At 41.6% G+C, this 23,518-nt stretch overlaps 1 protein-coding gene across 1 annotated transcript in view; it reads left to right on the top strand.

Moving 5' to 3' along the window:
- The window catches only part of MICU2 (mitochondrial calcium uptake 2), an 88,950-nt gene extending 65,758 nt beyond the window's left edge, over positions 1–23,192 (top strand). Inside the window, exons 7-12 of the mRNA XM_036831482.1 lie at positions 6,787–6,852; positions 11,922–12,019; positions 16,102–16,273; positions 20,200–20,308; positions 20,746–20,903; positions 22,511–23,192. Coding sequence (XP_036687377.1) covers positions 6,787–6,852; positions 11,922–12,019; positions 16,102–16,273; positions 20,200–20,308; positions 20,746–20,903; positions 22,511–22,615 — 708 coding nt within the window. The 3' untranslated portion in view covers positions 22,616–23,192. The remainder of the gene's footprint in view (positions 1–6,786; positions 6,853–11,921; positions 12,020–16,101; positions 16,274–20,199; positions 20,309–20,745; positions 20,904–22,510) is intronic.
- Positions 23,193–23,518: the final 326 nt, after the last annotated feature.

Here is a 23,518-nt window from a genome sequence, read left to right as displayed (position 1 = left end):
TTCTCTGTCAGATAATAACAAACAATACCAGCAATGATCAAAGCCAGTGATAGTAAATCCATTTAATTTTTACCTTGATAGATAGTACATCTGCTTATTGGGATAAGTGCCAGGGTTTTAGCGCAACTTCTTTAAACAATAAATAGATAGACTGACAAGTCTGTTTACTAGTATAAATTTCTCCTTAGGTGGTCCTCTGGTTTCACATTGTTTCCATACTGGTAGGAAGGACTGCTCTTAATGCAGTCAGGTTATAATTTTATCATGCTAAATATACCTGCTAGAGTTATTAGTAAATATAAAGGCCTTCAGTAGAATTTATCCTTCTTGATTTTGGAACAGTGTTCTTATTCCAGAATTTAAACTATTATGATCCATCCTGAAAGCAAAAATAAGTTAAATTGACCCTATGTACTTTTCATTTTCAGCCTGAAATTGAAAATATGGATCAATATAAAGTTAGTCAATTTGTTGGTAGTTTTTTAGACATTCAGAATTTGTATTTCAATGTGTCTTCCTGCTTCTTTTACCACTTACGTATAAAAGCTTTACCTTTTTTTGTTTCTCTAAGAAAGCACCCCTGTTTCTGCCAGACTTTGCTCTTACCTCCACCTAGAATGCCCTTTCCCCCACCTAGAATGCCCTTTCCCCTTTCCTTTGGTAGCTTTTAGTTATTCAGATCTCCACCCAAATGTCACATCCTCAAAGAGAACTACCCAGAATAAGCCTATCTAACAGAAACCCCTCCCCAGCAGTCTCTGAATCCTGTCACTCTACTTTATTTTTTCTAGTCATAGCACTTGACACTATCTGAAGTTCTCTTATTTACTTGTTCACCTGTTTGTTACCTCTGGCCCATTAGAACGTAAGTTAACAACAGCAAGGATGTTATCTTTCCGTAACCACTCATCCCAGCACTTAGAATGGTCGCAGGAGAGGCACTTAGTCCGTTGCTATCATGAATCAGCATCATGCACAAGCCATCTTAGCAAGTATCTTGGTAGACCAGAGAGACCTTTTGGCCTAAGAGGGTACCTGGATACAAAATAGTTTCAAATGGGGCTGTTATACAGAACTAAATATACAGCACTGTAATTTCAACATGCACCAGAACCTGGGTAACACTCTCCCTGAGTCCAGACCAAAATGTTCTAGATACGACTCTGACAGGACAAGCTTTATGTGGCACTAAATCCACATGGGTAGACTTTAGGACAGACCCTTGTTCTAAATTACACAAAATTGGAATAAGCCAATACTGTAATAAGCCTCCTAAAAAATTCTTATTTCAGTGGACTAATCCTATTTGCTTTTTTGTTTTGTTTGTTTGTTTTTAACTATTTATAATAACTGTGAAGATTATTATAACAATATTAAGTGTCTTATAATAAAAAAAGATGTTTTGAATTTTCTATAAAAATTTATCATTTTATGACTAACATCTGTTGTTTTTTTAATTATATGATAAATTTTGACTAATTTTCAGTACTTGACCTAGCAAAAACAAACAACAAAAGGAGATCTATATTACCAATATTAACAATGAAAAGAGAGAAATCACCAGAGATCCTAGAGGTATCAGAAGGATAAAAATGGAATATTGTGAACAACTGATTCATATGTGACTATTAACCTGATAACTCAGATGACTGGACAAGTGCCTTAAAAAAGCAAAACTTATCAAAACAAGAGGTGGGATAGAAATCTAAATAGTCCTGTATCAAAGGATTGGGTTTGTTATCAAAAACTTTCCCACAAAGAAATGTCCAGGCTCAGATGGTTTCACTGGTGAAATCTGTCAAGCATTTCACTGGTGAAATCTGTCAAACTGTGCCCAGTTTGCACAGTTTCTTTCAGAAAATACAAGAAAAAGGAACATTTCCCTCATGTTATGAGACTAGCATATCCCTGATAACTAAAACTTGGCAAAAACCTAACAGGAGAAGTAAATTATAGACCAACTTTCCCCATGAACAGAGGTATGAAAATACTTAACCAGATAGAACAAAACACAGCAAGCACCGTATAAAATAATACATCACAACCAAGTGAGATTTATCCAAGGAATACAAAATTCATTTCATGGTTGAAAGTCAGTGCAGTCCATCATATTAACAGAATAAAGGAGAAACCAACATGATCATATCAGAACATGCAGACAGAGCATCTAACAAAATAAGGCTTTTTTTGGTAAAACTCAGAGTAGGAATAGGAGAGAACCTCTTCAAACTGATAAAGGGCATTTACAAAAAATTTTTTTAAAATATCGTCATGCTACAACACAAAATATTGAATGCTTTCCCCTTAATCAGGAACAAGGCAAAGGATGTCTTTTCTTACCTCTGCTGTTTAACAGTTTACTGGAGATTCTAGAGATAACAGCAATACAGGAAAAGAAAATAGATAAAAATATTAGAAAGGAAGAAGTAAATTTGACTTTATTCACAGATAATATGACTAGGGAACCAACAACAAAATCAAAGCATAGAAGATCAGTATGGAAAAATCAATTGTATTTCCATATAATTAGTAGCAAACATTTGGAAAATGAAATTAAGATCAGTTCTTTTTTGGATGGTATAAAATAAGTAGAAATAAATTTAACAAAAAACATACACCAAAAACTTCAGACATCGCTGGTAGAAATTTAAGGAGGCCTCAGTAAATGGAGGAATATACCATGTTAATGGATTAGAAGATTTAGTTCTTCCCAAATTGGTCTAGAGATTCAACTTTGCCAAGCAAAATCCCAGCAGTCTTTTTTTATAGAAGTTGACAAGCCAATTTTAAAGCGTTTGTTAATTTATTTTTGGCTGCATTGGGTCTTTGTTTCTGTGCACAGGCTTTCTCTAGTTGAGGCAAGCGGGGGCTACTCTTCGTTGCAGTGCGCGAGCTTCTCCTTGCAGTGGCTTCTCTTGTTGCGGAGCACGGGCTCTAGGCGCGCAGGCTTCAGTAGTTGTGGCACACGGGCTTAGTTGCTCTACGGCATGTGGGATCTTCCCGGACCAGGGGCTCGAACCCGTGTCCCCTGCATTGGCAGGGAGATTTTTAACCACTGCGCCACCAGGGAAGCCCCTAAAGTGTATATTTAAAAGCAGAGGACCTGGGACTTGCCTGGTGGTACAATGTTAAGAATCCACCTGCCAATGCAGGGGACAAGGGGTCGAGCCCAGGTCCGGGAAGATCCCACATGTCGCGGAGCAGCTAAGCCCGTGCGCCACAACTACTGAGCCTGCGCTCTAGAGCCCACGAACCACAACTACTGAGCCCTCGTGCCACAACTACTGCAGCCCACGTGCCTAGAGCCTGTGCTCCGCAACAAAGAGAAGCCTCTGCAAGGAGAAGCCTGCGCGCTGCAAGGAAGAGTAGCTGCCGCTCGCCACAACTAGAGAAAGCCTGTGCGCAGCAACGAAGACCCAATGCAGCCAAAAAATAAATAAATAAATAAATTTATTTTTTAAAAAACGAAAGAAAAAAGCAGAGGACCTGGGACTTGCCTGGCGGTCCAGTGGTTAGCACTCTGCACTTCCACTGCAGGGAGCCTAAGACCCCTGGTTGGGGAACTGAGATCCAGCAAGCCACGAGGCGTGGCCCAAATAAATAAATAAATAAAAGCAAAGGACCTAAAATACTCAAATCGATCTTGAGAAACAAGAACAAATCTGGTTGACTCTCACACTACCTGACTTTAAGGCACTACAAAGCTGTAGTAACAGTGACACTGTGATATCGCCCACAGGATGGACAAGTAGACAGTGGGGGATAGTGAAGAGTCCACACTTACGTGGTCACTTAATTTTCACTAAAGACACCCAATCAGTTGATGGGAAAAGTCTTCTCAACAAATGGCACTAGAACAAACGGATGGGATATATATATGAAAAAGACTAGTCATAACCTCTGCCTCACACCACCTACAAAAAATGTATTTGAGATATATTATATATCTAAACATAAAAACTAAAACCACTAAGCTTCTGGGAAAAAATATAAGAGAATACCTTCAGAATCTAGGGTAGGCAGAGTTGCTTAGGGCACTAAAAGCAGTAACCATAAAAGAAAAAACTGATAAAGTAGTCATCATCAAAATTAATAACTTCTGTTTATTAAGAAAATGAATAGGCAAATTGTAGGATAAGAGAAAATATTTTCCAAACATATCTAACAAAAGACTTGTATCCAGAATATATAACAAATGCTTACAACTTAATAGTTTAAAAAAAAATTTTTTAAGGAAGCAAAAGACTACGACAGAAACTTCACGAGAGAAAATGTACAAATGGGAGATAGCACTTGAAAAAGTGCTCCACGTGAGTTCTCAGGGAAATGCAAGTTAAAACCACAGTGAAGTAGTACAGTACTTCCAACAGAATGGCTGAAATTAAAAAGACTGATCACACCAAATGGTGAGGATGTGAAGGAACGAGAATTCACTTTGGAAAAGGGTTTGGCGGTTTCTTGTAAAGTTGCACAGACCTAACTGTTCCCCTCCTGGGTATTTACTCAAGAGAACTATTAAAACATGTCAGAAACAAAGAGTTGCACAGGAAAGTTGATGGCAGAGCTGTGCTGTACAGCATAGTGGGTGCAGTTAGCAGTACGGTGCCCTGCGCTTGAAACTCCGTTAAGAGGCTGAGTCTCATGCTAAGTGTTCTTACCACCAACAAAACCCAAACAAACAAAAACAGAGGTGATCGATATGTTTATTACCTCGATTGTGGTGATGTATCATGGGTGTATGCCTAGGTACAAATTCATCAAAACATATACATTATTGTGTGCTATGTTCTGTATATTAAGTATACCTCAGTAAAGCTGGGAAAATGGAAAGTTTATGGCAGCTTGATTCACAGTAGCCAAAAACTGGAGACAGCAATGCAACATCTATCAGTGAGTGAATGGATAAATAGTGGTGTATTTATACAAATGGGATACAGCTCAGCAATAAATGAGAACAAACTACTGATATGCAAACAACATGGATAAATCACAAAATCATTATACTGAGTGAAAAGAAACACAAAGGAACACATACTACTTGATACCATTCACTTGAATTTGTAAACTAAGTGAGACTAATTTGATTCTGCCTTTGTGGGGATGCAGCTAGAATGCATTGCCCGGGAATAGACACAAGAAGCTTCCTGAGGAATGGAAATGTTCTGCTCTGTGACAGAGAATTGGTTACTCAGGTTAAAACTGTATGGCTAAGATGTGTACGTTTCAGTGTATAAAAATTTTTCCAGAAGAGATATAAATAATAATAATTGAGAAGGGAACCGAGAGTAGGTAGTAGAAGTATAGCTGGACAGAGAATGGCAGGATACTGTGAACTGTGGAAGCTGAATAATGTATATATGGTGGGTTATTATAGGAGTCTCTTTGCTATGTCTGAAATTTCCATATTAAAAATTTTAAGAGGAGGTGTGGAAAGCAAAGCAAGAAATGTTTGGGTATTGAACTTGGCAGTATGTTGATGGTCAATTTAAAAATAAAGGATAAGGGCTTCCCTGGTGGCGCAGTGGTTGGTAGTCTGCCTGCCGATGCAGGGGACACGGGTTCGAGCCCTGGTCTGGGAAGATCCCACATGCCGCGGAGCAGCTAAGCCCGTGAGCCACAACTACTGAGCCTGCGCGTCTGGAGCCTGTGCTCCGCAACAAGAGAGGCCGTGATAGTGAGAGGCCCGCGCTCCGCGATGAAGAGTGGCCCCCGCTCGCCGCAACTGGAGAGAGCCCTCGCACAGAAACGAAGACCCAAGACAGCCAAAAATAAATAAATAAATAAATAAAATTTAAAAATAAATAAATAAATAAATAATAAAGGATAAAACAAATGAAAGCTTTTCAACTTTATTCCCTAAAATAAGTGGGGGTGGGAGAATGTTGAACAGTTTGAGGGCTTTAGAGAACTAGAGATAAACCATATGCCTAAAATAAATAAAATAGAAGCAGCTACTTTATTAATTTGGAATTTAGTGGCAGTTTTCAAACTATTAAGAAAGAAGTAGCCTAGAAAAAAATGGGTGAAGGTTTGTCTCCTAATTGATTTGAATCCATAGTTTGAGATTTTGTCTACATTTAATTTTTTTTTTTAAACTTTTTTTTTAATTTGCTTTCCATGTGAGGATTGGTACAAATGACTCTGAAAGGTAGGTAGGTTTTTTAATATACTCAGTCTGAAGGTACTGTTTTTTTGTTTTTTGGGGGTTTTTTTGAAGGTACTATTGACAGTTCATAATTAGTAGAAATGTAGGCCTTTAAATTATTTTAATGCTTTGTAAATGCATAAGGAGAAAAGGGAAGAACATTTATATGATACAAATAGCTTTTTAAGAGCTAGGTACTTGAAGTGTGGCCATAAAGCACCAGAGATAGAAAAAGAAGAGAAGAGATAGAGAAAAAAAAAGAAGGGAATAAAAATTCTCTTGAAGAATGAGGGTAATCATGAAGTTTTTATACAGTGATGCCTTTAGAATATATATATGTGTGTGTGTGTGTGTGTATTTTATATATATATATATATATATATATAAAGTAAGCCAGCTTTCTTAGGAGAACAAATGATCCAAGTCATAATAATGTTAATACTTGCATATCTGTTTTCTCCTTTGATCCTTATATGATCTAAGGGTTAAAAACTAATATCAGGAGTTACAATGCAAAAATAATTTAATATTTAACAAATAACTAGTAAACATTTTGTAATAAAAACTTAGCATCTGTTTTTTAGGTTGTTTTTTAAAATCCAGTAGACGTGCATCTAAATTCATGTTTGCATTCTTTCTAGCTGCAGAAGATCATAAGTAAACAGGATGACTTGAAGACAACAATAACTAATGAAACAGAATGCCAGGTATGTGCAAATAAACTAAATATTTCCAAGCAGATGTTATTTACAGTAGCTTCTCTATTCTGTTTGCTCGAATAAGTATTCCCAAATAGTTGGGGAAACTAACAGTAACTTAATTTTTCTAAATATTTTAAATAGATTTTCTACATTCACATGATCCAGACCTCAAAAGACTCACAAGAGGATGTATGCAGGGCAGAACTTTCCTCCCCATGACCCAGGTCCTGGGCATTCTTCCAGAGATATTCCATGTGTATATAAGCATGTATGTAAATAAGCAACTAAACATTTCCATGTGTTCTTTTTTTACCATTTTTATACAAGCAGTAGCATACTATACACTGTTCCATACCCTCCCATTTTTTCTTACCATATCCGAATATCTCATTCTTTTTAATGGCTCTGTAGTACTTTGCTGTATGGATGGATGTACCAGTTGATGTAACCATTCCTCCTTTGAAAGATATTTAACATGTACCCAGTCTTTTGATATTACAAATAATGCAGTTAATAATCCTGTAATCATATCACTTTATATATACGTGAATATATCCAAGGTGTAACTTCCCAGAAATTCACTTGCTGGGTCAAAAGGTATGAACATTTCTAAGGTTGTTGATAAACTTTGACAAATATTGGCAAATATCTTCTGTAGAAAATGAACCAACTTTCATTCCCACCAGTAACGTATATCCTTAAATTTTCCATTGATAATCTTTTAATCAATTGTAATTCCACAGTTTGCTTTCTGTGAGATTTTCTTAAATTTCCAAATCATTTCATCTTTTAGAGCATGTCTGCTTCAAATTTTGCAAATTATTAAAATCACAATTTTTTTATATTTCATTCCCTTTGAGCAGCCCTATGCCGGACTTGTTTCACCTGTGTCCGTGTCCTCTAACGGTGCCCCGTCCCCCGGGTGTGCACCTCCCCCGTGTCCTCAGCTCCCTGCGTGTCCTGTCACACCACCTGCCCCTCCTTAGGGTAACTGCTTAATCGTCTGTGTCCTCTGGAGCGTGAGCATCCTTCTTCTTTCTGAGGTCATGTGAGGGTAGGGAGCAGGCCACACGACCACCCTTACCTCTGGTGCCAGTTGGAGGTTCAGGGGGCCCCCAGTATCACCTTGGGTCTGATAATTCATTGGAAGGACTCATAATACTCCTCGAAAGTTGTTAGGTCCGTAGCTACGGTTTATTACAGTGAGAGGATACATGTTAAAGTCAGCCGAGGGGAGAGACTCGTAGGCAGAATCCAGAGGTTCTGGTCATCCTCTCCCAGGGGAGTGTGGAAAGCGCTGACTTTCCCAGCAGTGACTGTGGCAGCACACACGGAGTAGTGCCAGCCAGGGCCTTGGTGTCCAGAGACTGTTGGGGTCAGCCATGGAAACCTGGTTGGCTGTCCTCGTGGCCGACCTCAGACTCTAGCCCTTCCGGAGGTCAAGCTGATACCCCATGGCCCAAAGCCTCCACCCCAAATCTCATTGTTGGACTACCTGTTGTGGCCCAAGGCCCCTAGGTAAACAAAGACACCTTCTCTTAGGGACCACCTCCTAGCAGCCCAGGGCAAAGGCCAGACATCTGGGTAAGGTTAATTCCTTCCTACACAAGTTGTATCTACATAGCCTGCTAAAGCACCAGGCATACCCTGTATACTCTGTAAATAATTTTTAATGAATGAACAAATATCTAATCTTATGGATATAACACTTCTTTTTAACTTTTTTTTTTAATAGATTTATTTTATTTATTTATTTTTGGCTGCATTGGGTCTTCGTTGCTGCACGCAGGCTTTCTCTAGTTGCGGCGAGCGGGGGCTACTCTTCATTGCCGTGCGCGGGCTTCTCATTGCTGTGGCTTCTCGTTGCAGAGCACAGGCTCTAGGCGTGTGGGCTTCAGTAGTTGTGGCAGGCGGGCTCAGTAGTTGTGGCTCACGGGCTCTAGAGGGCAGGCTCAGCAGTTGTGGGCACGGGCTTAGTTGCTCCGCAGCATGTGGGATCTTCCCAGACCAGGGTTCGAACCCATGTCCCCTGCATTGGCAGGTGGATTCTTAACCACTGCGCCACCAGGGTAGCCCCGGATATAACACTTTTAACCATTGACCTGTTCTTGGTCGTTCAGACTGTTTCCAAATCTTTGCTGTTAGAAGACACGATACAGTAAATAGCTACACGTGTAAATTTAAGATAGAGCTGTAAGAGTCAGGTTGTCAGGTAAAGACATGACTACTTGTAAGGCTTTGACCCATATTGTCTGGCTGCCTTCCACAAAGGTAGTAACAGTTTACGGGCCTGCCGGCAGTCTCTCCAGGGTTGGTATCTTTTTTGTTTTGCTTCTTAATCTGTGTCAGTATGACAGGGGAAAAGGTATCGCAGATTGTTTTTTAAGATAGTAATGTACACCATTCATGTTTCTTATTTTATAAATTTTCTGTTTCTTTTTTTTAACATCTTTATTGGAGTATAATTGCTTTACAATGGTGTGTTAGTTTCTGCTTTATAACAAAGTGAATCAGCTATAGGTATACATATATCCCCATATCCCCTCCCTCTTGTGTCTCCCTCACATCCAAATCTTCTGTTTCTGTTCTTTGGGAATTTCTTTAGGGTTTTTCTTCATATACTTAAGAATATTAAGCTAGTGTCTGTCAAAATTATTGAAATATTTTTCAGATTTGTTTTTATGATGTTTTGGTTATAGATGTTTTTATTTTTAATGTAGTCATGTTTAGCTGTCTTTTTATTTATTCAGTTACTTTCATTCTTTAAAATGCCTTCCCCACATCAAAATCAGTTGTTAAATACTAACCTATATTATCCTCTGATTTAGTTGTGGTTTTATTTTCTTACATATAATTTTTTCATTCATCTGAAATTTGTTTCTTAAGGGCATCCCTAGGGATATTTCATTACTTAACTTTTTTACTATTATAAATGGAGTCTTCACCCTCAAGGGAAAAATTATTGCTGTTAAGCAGGAAATTTATTTAATTTTTAATGTTTTTGTACCAGTCTGTCTTACTGAATTTTCTTATTTTTTCTGTTGATTTTCCTGGTGGTTCTAAGTATAAAATTATCTCTCAATAATATTAATCTTAGTTTATTCCTTTATGTATTGGACAAAATTACCCCCCAAAATGTTTAGTAATAGTGTTCTTGGTAGACATCCTGATCGTATTCTAACCTTAACGAGAATACATCCGGTTTTGTGTTTTAGTGTATCTCCTGGGCATTTATATGGGAATTAAGAAAAAACTCCAGGCATGACTTCCTGCCCACACTTGTGTGGAAGTCCAGTTAAAATCCACATTTGTGGGCTTCCCTGGTGGCGCAGTGGTTGAGAATCTGGCTGCCAATGCAGGAGACACGGGTTCGGGCCCTGGTCTGGGAAGATCCCACATGCCACGGAGCAACTAAGCCCGTGAGCCACTATTACTGAGCCTGCGCGTCTGGAGCCTGTGCTCCGCAACAAGAGAGGCTGCGATAGTGAGAGGCCTGTGCACTGCGATGAAGAGTGGACCCCGCTTGCCACAACTAGAGAAAGCCCTCGCACAGAAACGAAGACCCAACACAGCCAAAAAATAAATAAATTAAAAAAAAAAAAAAAAAAGAACCTCTCATTATAAAAAAAAAAAAAAAATCCACATTTGTATTTATAGTGGCTATTTTATAAAATGAGTTGACACAAAGTCAAGTCTTTAAGAGTCAGTACTGTGGAAGGCTCTGTGTCAGTCAGCCCCGCTGGGACCACCGCTTCCTCCCCATGAGCCGACCCCGTGGCGGGGGGGTGAGGTGCGGGCGAGCCCCCTGCGGCCCCAGGGCCGTGGCCGGCTGGTTGCTGGATGGGTGGGTGACTTGCCTGCGCTGAGTCTCTGCAGTCTGTCCCTTCCAGAACCTGAGGCTGCGCTCGTCTCTGCCTGGCCTCCCAGGAGCTGTGCCCGTGTCCGCACAGCCGGTGTCGAGCAGAGACTGAGCAGGGAGTCTGCTTGCGGATGCAGCCCTGCTCACGGGCTGGGAGGCTGGGCCCCCGTCCCACCTCAGGCTCTTTTCAGGTCTGTCGCTGCCTTCCCTGGGCCAGCTCTGGTTCTGAGCTGCAGGTGGTCACGTTTTGATGCCCTGCCCTGCAGCCCTTGCTGGAGGACTAAACTGTGCTCCCTTTCCTGTGCTCCCATAAAGGCCCTAGACCACAGCCCCCTCCACCGTCCAAGGGGCATTCCCCTCTCTGGGCTCCCGATCATCCTTCAGTTGAACAGTGCCCAGAAGGTTCTAAGTCCGGAAGCCGGTCCGCCCTCTGCCCGAGCCCACACGCTGTCTCGGAGCCTCGCCGGTCCCAGCCACCTTCTCGCCCACTACACCCAGGCTTTCATGAGTTCTCACCATGTGACAGCCAGCCCACCTGCTGCTGTATCTGGGAAGCGGGGGCAGGATTGGGGAGCAGGCCGGACCGTCCAGTGCCTGAATTTCTCTCTCCAGATGCTCTTCTTCAAATTATTTGGTTTACGTTTGTACCCCCATTTGTTGTTTAGTTGCTGCTGATAGTCTTTTTAGCAGATCTGTTTTGTTATTATTTTTGTTTATTTTATTGGAGATTTGAAGGAGGAAGAGGCTATGAATCTGCTTCTCTCATAACCTTGAATGGAATCCTCACCTGGTAACTTTATAATTAGGAAAAGCTAGTGCTTCTCAGATTTCTACCATTCAACAAAAGGTCCAAGACTTCCCTGCTTTAATTCTCTCAGTCCTGCTTTATTAGAAAATGCCTAAGGGTCACATTTTAAAATAACTCATCTCACTATTCTAAGCTCTCTTTCTGGCCTAATCCAAAATGTTGTTCACTGCTGAAGTCCACCTTGGGTCCTTTGAGTATTTTAGCCCTCGTTGTTTTCCTCCTGCTTGAGCCAGGATGTAGAATAGTGTTATGCAGAGTAACAGACAGAACGGCTACATCTGTTCTCACCCTCTTGTTGTTGTTACAAGAATCCTTTGTGGTTATTGTCCTAAGAATTCCAGGCTACAGGATCCATTTTTTGTTCTTGATTATATAATTACTTGAAATTATTGTATCATTTTTTTATAGGAACCAACAGTGAAAGAACCTGAAATTAACACAACCCTTCAGATACATTTCTTTGGAAAAAGAGGAGAAAGAAAACTTCACTATAAAGAATTTCGAAGGTAAATGCAAATATTTATATTCATTTAGGGAAATTTTATAGGTAAGAGATAAAGAAACAACTGAATACATTTATTTATGTCCCAGAACTGCAGGCCATAAAACCAGTTACAGTATCTCTGAGAGGAAAAACCTATGAAATGTAAACTAAAGTTACTATGCTCAAAAATACCTCTAACATATTATGAAAAGTAGTATTCATTTTACAGACTACAATAATTATTCTTAGTAACTTACTGTTTGCAGCTAGAAGAGAGAGATGCCCCTCGTATCAGTTCTTAATTCACGACAAACCAGCCCAACTTAAAACAGTGGCCGTTCGTTATTGCCACGAGTCTTTGGGTCAGCTGGGTGCTTCTCCGGCGGGGGCCAGAATCAGGCCTTCTAGACTGGACAGGCCCCTGCTGTTGCCGTCTGCTGATGGTTGGCTGGAGCTGGAGCTGGGGCCGGCTCTGCTGAGACGGCACAGCCGGGACAGCCCAGCTCTGCCCCCGCCCCCAGCCCAGGGGTCGGCAGCCCTTCTTTGTAAAGGGCCAGGCAGTGAGTACGGTCTCTGTCCTGGCTGCGCAGCTCAGCCGTCACAGCGTGAAAGCGTCTGTGAACAGTGCGGGCGTGTGGATGCGTTGGCATGTGGTGGGCGTGTCTGTGGTCCAGTCCAGCTTGCGGACCTCGCCGCGCTCACGTCTTCATCTGCAGGGAGGGAATCGCACTTACAGTCTGGCATTGTAAGCACCGCAGTGTCGTGTCCTGTTTACCTCCTCCCTGGCAAGAACAACTCCATGCGGAACCAGACCCTGTGCTCGCGGGCCTCCCCGCTAACCAGAGTCTTAGAACAAATACCAGAAAGCAGCTCAGAATGGTGGGAAAGCACCGATTTGGGAGGAAGGAGACGCCTCTTGTCAACTCAGTGCCGCTAACTAAAGACTGACTGAGTGCATTCCATGTGCTGCTGTGTGCCGGGCTGTGCTTCAGACGCAGGGCTGGTCCCTCCTGGGAACCATCCAGTAAACGTGCAGAGAACATTTGAGCGCATTCGGTCAGTGCTGTCACAGGTGGGCAGGGTTTTGGGCGGCACAGAAGGTCGCCTCTGGAGTGGGAGGTCAGGAAGCTTTCTGGAGGAAACAGCCCTGCGCCGACCTTGACAGATGAGCAGGAATCAGCCAGGGAGAGAGGGTCGGGGAGGGAGGCGCGGAGAACAGCACGAGGAAGGACACGCGGGAGAACGTATGGCTCGTCCAGGAATCAGAGGGCAGGAATGGTAGAGAAATAAACAGGCGTAAGGGGTGGGCCGAGGTGAGGGTGGAGGCCCGGGAGGCGTACGCGTCCTGTGCGAGGGCTCACGCGCCAGAAGGTCCAGCCTGAGTTACGCCGTGAGGGAGGCCCCGCAGGGGGCCCGCGCTGGGTGCCTGGTCAGATGGGCGTCACTCTGGCGGGATGGTGGGCAACGACAAGGGGGATCCGATGCGACACGAGGCCGCTGGGCTACTGCAGATGAGGAGTGACAGGAGCCCTGAACCAGTGGGGTGGCGATAAAGACTTTGGACTGGGCATTTTCAAGACACATTTAGGAGATAAAATTGTAGGGCTTAGTGATTGTTTAAAGTTGCTTCTAACTTTAATTTTCCTTAAAGGGAATAATTTCATTTAGAATTCTTACTTTAAAGTTTTTCTTAAAGTTTCTGTAATTAATGGGCCCTGTGAAATTTGTAATACCATTATGCAATTTAAAAAAAGATCCAATTAACAAAGAATGCTTTAAATGCAGATTTTCAGGGACTTGTCTCTTGGATGGAGCAGGCCGCCCCTCAAGTTAGCGTTACTGGGCTAGAATTCGGCAATCATAACATGTGTCTAACATTTTGCGTAAGCTGTAAAGTAACAGAAAGTAGCTTCCATATATTATATTATGAATATATAATATAATATAATATAAAATTATATATATAATTTTTAACTGGTCACCATTATAGTGGCCAAATTAATCATTGAAATTGCACAAGAAGTTCTTTCAGTATGTGTTATGTGGAGCTTATAGTTTTGTTTTTATGGGAGTATAACGTATAATCCTTCCTTATAAAAAGATGTTTGCCTTTTCTCTTCTGACCTTTGTCTTAGCATCCTCTTTACAGCTTGTCTGATAAAGGATATTGTTTTATAAAGTACAGCTTATAAGTCCCAAGGAAAGGCAGGGAAGGTGACACAGAGTTAGTGTGTCGAACCAGACAAACAGGCACCGGCACAGAGCGGGTAGACACCATCGCCGGCTGCCTGGGTAGTCTGAGCATCAGTATTTTTTCCCCTGAACTATACATATGCTGATAAAGAACTGAATTTTCACAATTAAAGTACCTGTTGATTTCATAACAATGAATAGACACCAAAATTCCAGGAGATACAACTTAAATTATACTTTAGCTTTTACTGAATGGCTAAGTGGTATTTCAGCTGGAGAATCTGACTAGCTGTAGAAGTAAAAAAAAAAAACAACAAAAAAACAAAAAAACCCAAACAAGCCACCAATTTATCCACATGTTCCCTCAGTCACTGGTAAGTTTCTCTTGACACCAGATGGCATCTACTAAGTCCGTCTGTCCCTCTGGTCACCTGGGGGGACTACTTCCTTGAAAGCCCACCCAATGCCCCCAACCACCTAGCAGGCAACTGCAGGACCACCTCTTTCAGAAACTCTGTGACTGCTCGAAACTTAAGACAAACCGGGCTCTGAATTTCACCTCTCCAATGTCTAGTTACATGATCTATTATAATAGTTATACCTGCATCTCCTATAAGCTTGTGAACAGCCTCACGGAGTGGGTCTCATCATCACCATCTCACTGGTGAAGGAACAGACCCGACACTCAGGTCCAATCGCTTGTCCATCAAATCACACTTAGCAAACTGTCAAGTTCCGCACTGGAACCCAGGTTTGTCTAAATCATAAATATGTGTTTTTTTCAAAATATAATATTGTTTCTCTAAATGAGAAAACTAATATCTCTAGGCAAATACCATAGTTAGCTACCACAACACTAACTTTTGATTGGTAAACTTGCAAGTTAGTAGTAAATACTCTACAAGACACCGTGGCCTAAAAAACCCAGATAAGCAAAACAGATTTTTCCCGTTGTTTCCAATTATGACACTGTCTTCCAATTAAGACACTAATTTATAAACTATTTAATTTGTTCAGGATGCATTTGGTGGCCTTTTGTACTGTAAATTATTCAATTCAGGTATTTATGTCCAGTATCATGTCCCAGACTTTCATGTCATGACAAGACGTATAATTTGAGACAAGATTTTATCATTAAGCATATTTAATGTTCTTCAAAAGTAGTATAATTAGTTAAGATGAAAGAGCTTAAACCAGACAATGGATAGTTTAACAACAATTAAGTTTATAATATTTCAGCCTCAGGTAGAGCCCAAAGAAAAAGAAAAAGGAAAGGAACAGTTAGTAATGTTTTTATACCATATTTTCTACTTCCCTTATCACTGTACACTCATTTGCAAGTAAAACACCCTTTTAACAATCCTTATGAGAATCAATTGATGCCATCACAGTACCCAGTACAGTAAAACTCAGTAAAACGGAGGACAAAGCATATCAGTAAAAGAGTTAGTTGATCAGCCCAAACTTGAAATGCTTCAAATTTTAGATAACATTCTGCTTTGACCCAAAGACACACAGCATTGATAAATAAATTCATGTATCCAGTACATTCAGAAAATGTTGTAGGAAACCGATTCTTACCTATCACATAGGTAGAAGCCTGAAATCAAACTCCCCCTTCACACTTTTAAGGTCTGCGGAATAAATGCAGGCTCTAAAGCAAGTAAATTTTTCACAGTGACAGTTCTTCTCCCATTGAACGAGAATATCCCTCTTTTGCTCCCCATGTATATTTCTGTTAAATTGTGACATGACATGTAGGACAGATCTTTTAACACGTGGAAGGTACGTAAGGGGATCTGCAACGTATTGAACCTCATGGAGGTGCTGCGTGAGGTGCCTGCAATCCATTTACAACACTAAAGGCGAAGCCATGAGTTCCTAATATCCATCTCATACTTTAACATTTAGATTTATGGAAAACTTACAGACGGAGGTCCAAGAAATGGAGTTCCTTCAGTTCTCTAAAGGTTTGAGTTTCATGAGAAAAGAAGACTTTGCAGAATGGCTCCTTTTTTTCACCAACACTGAAAATAAAGACGTTTATTGGAAAAATGTGAGCGAGAAGCTGTCGGCAGGAGAGGTTGGTGCGCCTTTTTATTATGCTCATGATGAAAATGAAACAACAAGTTAGACGTGTTTATATAATTCAATAAAGTAACTTCCAAATTAATCAAGACTAACCTACTCTCTGTTATATTGTGTGATGCATGAAATGATGATTGCCAAACTGTTAATAATGATTAATGGACAGTGGTGAGATTTTGAGTGATTTTTTACTTTATTCCAAAACAATTTTTTTTGAAATAGGCATGTGTTTTTTTTCTTTGTTTTTTAATTTCCCTCATTATGTGTCCCATTACCCCAAATTAAAACCCAGACCTCGGGACTTCCCTGGTGGCGCAGTGGTTAAGAATCCGCCTGCCAATGTAGGGGACATGGGTTCGAGCCCTGGTCCGGGAAGGTCCCACATGCTGCGGAGCAACTAAGCCCATGTGCCACAACTACTGAGTCCACGTGCCACAACTACTGAAGCCTGCTCGCCTGGAGCCCATGCTCCACAACAAGAGAAGCCACCACAATGAGAAGCCCGCGCTCCGCAACAAAGAGTAGCCCCCGCTCACCACAACTAGAGAAAGCCTGCGCAGCAATGAAGATCCAACGCAGCCATAAATAAATAAATAAATAAATTTATTTTTTTTAAAAACCCAGACCTTATTTTACCTCTTAGTGGGCATGTGTTTTTATATAATTTTTTTAAAGCTATCTCTATAATGAGGAAAAAGATAATAAAATGTAATGAAGATCTCATTTAGAATTGCAATAGAGATATATAACAATTAGAAATAAATTTAACAAGAAATATATAGAAAAAACTTGAAAGCCTTGACGGATAGAAAAGAAAACTTATCTAACTGTAGAGACATCCCCTGGTGTTGACTAGAATGTCTTAGTATTATAAACATAGCAGTTGTCCCTTAAATCAGTCTGTAAATGTAATGTTGTACAGTCTGAACAGCCTAGGTTTGCTGCAGTTTCACATTAGCCCTGGAAGCCCAAGGCTGACACGGGAGAGCTTCCTTCTCAGTCATGCTGCACATCCCTTGTGGGCTGGTGGGAGACCCTGCCCACGCAGTTGCTGGGGGACCCACACTCTCCGAGGCTCCGCCCCTTTGGAGCTCCCCCATCTGCTAGAAACACCAGCCTCAGAGGCAGGAAAAGAAAGGAGTGAGTCACATTCCAGCAATTAAATCTTTAGGCCTGGAAGCATCACACTCGGCCACTGGCCAGACTGATCGCATGACCACACGTTACTGCAAGGAAGCCAAGCAGCGTGGTCCTGACATGTGCAGGTCTCAGGAGAGCACCAGATACTGGTGACCACCAACAGGCATCCACAAAAAGACCTTGGGTTCTTGACAGGGAGCCGGACAAGCCACAAGTGTGTGTGAAACTGCTGATGAGGGGGCAGGGGGTACATGGAGATCTCTGCACCTTCCCCGTACTTTTGCTGTGAACCTAAAACTGCTCTAAAAAAATGAAATCTTTAAAAAAAAGAAAGCTGAGATATTAAAATGCGTCACCAAACATTGGAACTAAAACAGTGTTACTGACAATGAATTTGACAAATCAGTTGAATGGAATATTAAGTCAGAAATAGATTACAAATACAGAAATTGAGTATGTGTAACCTCAGATTGCAAGTTGGTTGGGTAAAAGAAGAACTATGAGTAAATGGCACTGGGGTAGCAATTCACTGGTCCTCTGAGAGAGAAAATGAAGGTAACCTCTACCTCACTCATTACTCTAAAATAAATTCTAGATGGATCAAAGAATTAAATGTTAAAGAGAAAACTGAGTATAGAAGAAAACTTGGAAACAATGTCTTGGAGTGAGGTATATATACTAAGCGAAAACCTAGAAGCTTTCAATGAAATTGATTAAATTACTACCTAAAATGTAGACGTCTGTTGCCTCCCTCATCCCCCCAAAATTATAATCAAAGTCAAAAGAAAAAAATTAACAAAATGGGGGGAAATACTGGCATCACATGTAATAGACCAATTTCTTTAACTTATAATGAGATCTTAAAAAATCAAGAACGTTGAAGGGTCTGACATTCTACCCTACCTAATATAGAAGATGGGATCTCAGATATCAATGCGTTAATTACTAAAGTGTCTGAGATTTTGTCATTTGCAAGTTAGCCTGTGCCACTTGACGGGTGCCAGCAGAAGACAGAAGCCCGTTGGCTCAGAGCCAGAGAAGCTTATCGTTTGCAGCTTAGAGGCAGCTCAAGCACCACGTCTGCGTCCGCCCCCTGCCCCCAAGGCTCACGAAGTGGGTTCACACTGCAGCCGAGGAGCCTGGGTCTTTCATGACGGACAGTAGGCAAGGCTGCCCTCTGCTCCGAGGGAGACGCCGTCTCTGTTCAAGGCTGTTCTCTCTACAGACGTCCTGCAAAGGCCGTCTGGAGCGGAAGGGTGGCTGGGCCTCTGTTCACAAGATGCGCAGAAACGCCAGAGACCCTGGAGAGTTGCCTCCTGGTAACAGGTCACCCGCCAGCCCCTCAAGCCCCGGAGCAGAAATCCACAGATGACGGATGCGCGTAGAAGTGCAGAGTGCTTGCTTACCTTCACTCACAATTACAGACATGCAGGTTGCAGCATTGACGGCAAACCATTTCTCACCAGCAGTGAAGCCAAAATCAGAAAGGTGGGCCCGGTGCCTGCTTTGAGACCACGACGTAGAGAAACAGCCACCCTCCGACGTGTGCTGCTGAGAGAGTACGGCGGGCAGGAGACGTGGAGGGGGCGCCCGCCGCGGAAACAGGCGCCTGTGCGTGTTTGGCACGAGGAGCGCGTCTCTGGAAGGACACACGAGGGGTGTGTCACAGGGGTGACAGAGGAAAGGAGGCTTTTCGTTTTTTACTTACTGAATTGTTGGATTTTTTTTTTTTACCATGTATGCATATTACCTCTTCAAAAACTTAAATTAAAAAAATAAAAATCCGACAAATTCACAAAATCTGAAAGCAGTGAAACTTGAATCAGCCTCACATGTGCAGAGGGCATGGTCCCGAAGGTCTCCACAAAGAGAAAGTTTTTCAGGCAGGGAAGAATCTACTTTCAAAATAAGAATTTTCGTACTTTTCTCTTTTTTTTCAGTGGAAAAACTAGGTTCTTTAACTTATTTCTTGTTTAAGTGCATAGGTTTTAAAATCAGATGGGCCAAGGGTCAAGGCCTGACCGTTGTGTTCAGTAGCCTTAGAGGATGAACGTCTCCCCGAGAGGCCCCTGGCGGCTTAGCGAGGCCCCGACTGTGCCCAGAGGAGAGGGCAGGTCCCTCTCACCCCAGAGCCCCGAGCTCCCCGGGCGCAAGAGCAAGGAGGCGGCCGCGCGACAGGACGCATTCGTCTCCTCGGGCTGCCACAGACAGGGGGCTTAACAGCAGTTCGAGGCGGTTGGGTGTCAGCGTGGCCAGTGTCTGGTTTGCCGCAGACGCAGCCTTTCCTCCGCTCACACTCAGACCAGAGGCCCTGCTGTCTCTCCCTCTTCTCATCAGGACCCCAGCCCTCTCAGAACAGGGCCCACCCCTGAGACCTCGCTCAGCCCTAATGACCCCTGTCAAGGCCCCCTCCACGCACGGCCACGCTGGGGGTTAAGGCTTCACGTAGGACCTTTGAGGAGGTACAGCAGGGCTGTAACACACGCCCCCAGCCCCACGCTCGCAGCCCCGGGGCCCCCAGCCGTGCGCTCCCGCTCACACAGTGCTCAGTCTGCACGGTCACACCCAGGGGCCCTGCACTTAACCTCTTGGGGTTCCTCCTAATCTCTAGAATCTATAGTTGTATTGTTATTCTGCATCTCAGATTTTTCAGTAGACTTGCTTAGAAAGATGTAAGTGCACAGGCTTTATGACAGAAAAGAGGACTCACGGGTGTATTCATAAAATTATTTAATGTGTTTACAAGATTGTAATTAAAAACTCACTTTGTTATTTTATTAGAGCATTAGTTTGGATGAGTTCAAGTCATTTTGTCACTTTGCGACCCACTTGGAAGACTTTGCTATTGCCATGCAGATGTTTAGTTTAGCTCATCGCCCCGTCAGACTAGGTAAGTTATATGAATCACTTAATTTTTATCATTTGTAAACAGTATCACTCTGTTCTTCACCTGGTTGATACCAATCAAGGGACCACTTACCAGAAAAAACAGTTGATTGGCCTTTCAGTGAATTCAGTGTGGGTATTCCAGATTTACAACAATTTGTTTAACAGTTTATTAACAATTACTTTTTTGCTTTTACTTTACCTTTCCCCTGAGAAGTAGAAGGAAATATTTAAATATCTGTGTTCAAAACTCTGGTTACATTAAAATAGCCTGCTGACATTTCTCAGCGAAGTTTATCATTTGAACACATTCTTGATGAGTATTTTTGTTCTTGTTTTACTTCCCAAATGATAAATATACAGATTTGTGTTTACTTCTCAAACAATAAACACTTTTAGACTATTTTACATTGTTGATGAGTTTATATTTTCTCCTTTTAGCGGAGTTTAAGAGAGCTGTGAAGGTAGCAACAGGACAAGAACTCTCCAACAATATTTTGGACGCCGTCTTCAAGATCTTTGATGTGGATGGTGATGAGTGTCTCAGTCATGAAGAGTTTCTTGGGGTGTTAAAAAACAGGATGCATCGAGGTTTATGGGTAACAGATTTTGAGTTTTTAAATAGTTACATGTTTATATTTAGTTAAATGAATGGAAGTAAACCTAGAATTTGAGCAAATGTATAGTCTTAAATGGAGTTTTCATCATTTTTGCAGAGATTATAAGCTATAGTTACAACACTGAAGTATCTCCTACAGATGAGATCCCCCGTTTTTCTTTGCTTCTTTTTAAAATAGTCTGAATCAGGAAGCACTACTCAGAAGTCATAGCCTAGAATTTTACTTTGGGCTTTGCAGTTAGACACCTAGACTCAAACCCCAGCCCTGTCACGTATTAACTGCCAAATCTTGCAAAGCCACTTAATTTTTCTGAGCCTCAGATTCCTCGTCTGTAACGGTGAGAAACTAACAGAATCTACCAGAAAGAATTATTATGAGAGTTAAGCGTAAAATATTTAATGTAGTGGCTGAGACACTTGAAGTAAATGTTAGCTCTTATCATTATTCACTCAAATTCACATATTGGTCTATAACTGAGGGACAAATCAAACTCAAAATTTTGTTTAGCTTAGAATCTGCTAGAAATACTCATGAAAGCCGTCCGCAGGTTGGAAACAAGGTTCCAGGAGATGATAAGTAGGTAATGAGTCCAGAGGAAAGGCAGGAGGGAGAACAGGAGAGAGACTGTGGTGGGTTCATGTAAACAGAGCTGTTCATTTACAGCTTAGAAGAGCACATTCATTTTCCTGCTGCAGACATTATTTACAGAAAATGAACAAATATGATTTCCACCAGCAGACGTGATTTACAAGCTTGTGGTTATCCAGCACCTCATAGTTAATGATCATATTCCTGGAAATTAAACCAGCCTTTCCAGTTAACAGTTTCACATATCCGGCAGCCTCTTTGCCGTTTCTCAAAAACATATTAAAGAGAAGAGCTTCAAATCAATGATAGGAAAAGGACATAAATATAATCTGAAATCGACTTTTGCTTCCACTTGGTGGATTTCCAGCAATGCTGTGCATGTGGTCACCAGGAGCCAAATGTTTTCTAACCTTTGCTTTCTCCTTTAACTGAGAGAAATAATAGCCACACAGTACTTGTGTGAATTATATTATATATCACTATATTATTGGGTTGGCCAAAGAGTTCATTCGTGTTTCCCCAGACGAACTCTTTGGCCAGCCCACTGTTTCTTCTTAAGGCTTCTCATCAAGTATATTGTGACTTATGGTTTCTTTCTTTTTAATTTTAGCCAAGGTTAGGTCAAAGTTTTAGGCTTATAATTTTTGTTCCACATAGCTAACTGAAGTTCACCAGAAAACCAGAAACATTATAAAATATTATAAAAGGAAAACATTATGAAATAATTACATTTTAAAACCAACAAATGAAAGAAAGCCACACGAAGTCTTTGTTACCTTGTTGGGGAGGAGCCTCCATTCTCTCGGTACCCTGGGGGACCGGTACTCACGTTCACTTCTCATCCTTTACCTTGAGTTTACAGTCTCCTGCAGTCACCGTCACAGCGTCATCACCTCCAGCCTTTTCTGGAGGAACGTGGGGCTTGTGCAGCGACAAGCGCGTGTGAACCGGGTTTAACTCGCAGACCGTGACCCTTAGTTTTCATTTTTGGTTAACAGGTGCCGCAACAGCTCAGTATACAAGAATACTGGAAATGTGTGAAAAAAGAAAGCATTAAAGGAGTGAAAGAAGTCTGGAAACAAGCAGGAAGAGGTCTTTTATAGAAAACAATGTGGGAATTATGTTGCTCCAAGTGTCGGAACTTAGGATGTCTTAAAGTACTAGATGGTTATCTTCTTAAGTCTTCATTGATTTCCTTTGTAATATAAAGGTGCCTTGTATTTGCTTTCTGATTCAATAATTTCTTCGTAAGATTTCATTACAGAACTTCGTAAAAAGAAAGTATTCTTTTACGAAAACAGACAGTGGACTCTGTCCAAAGCCTAGGATTGAAGTAACACTTTGACTTTGGTAAGATGGGAAACCTGGTCATTCACCGGTGTCAACACAGCAGCACAGCACGTTCTCTGGAGCAGTCAACAGGTGCGCAGGATGAGTCACTGACGTGAGGCCAGGATCAATTCTGCAGTCCTGATGCTCCTAGTAGGGCAAGTTAAGTTAAAACATTTCAGGTTTTCTTATCTGTACCTTACATCTCATAGACTTCTTGTACATTTTATTTCAGTGAGCTGTATGTTAGTTGTCTTTAAAATAATATGTAAATTTCAGTATTCTGGAGTATTCTGGAAACAGAATAAAGTATAAAGATAAAAAAATTACTGAGGTGCATTTTGTTTTATATGTACTGTTTAAAACTACATTTTGGGGGGCTTCCCTGGTGGCACAGTGGTTAAGAACCCGCCTGCCAATGCAGGAGACACAGGTTTGAGCCCTGGTCCGGGAAGATCCCACATTCTGCGGAGCAACTAAGCCCGTGTGCCACAACTACTGAGCCTGCGCTCTAGAGCCCGTGAGCCACAACTGCTGAGCCCGCGTGCCACAACTACTGAAGCCCGGGCGCCTAGAGCCCGTGCTCCGCAACAAGAGAAGCCACTGCAATGAGAAGCCTGTGCACCACAGCAAAGATCCATTGCGGCCAAAAATAAATAAATAAAACAAATAATTTA

This window comes from Balaenoptera musculus, chromosome 18 (genome assembly GCF_009873245.2).
Source record: "Balaenoptera musculus isolate JJ_BM4_2016_0621 chromosome 18, mBalMus1.pri.v3, whole genome shotgun sequence".
NCBI lineage: Eukaryota > Metazoa > Chordata > Mammalia > Artiodactyla > Balaenopteridae > Balaenoptera > Balaenoptera musculus.
The sequence above is the reverse complement of the archived record's forward strand: the minus strand, read 5'-3'. Positions and strand labels throughout refer to the sequence as shown.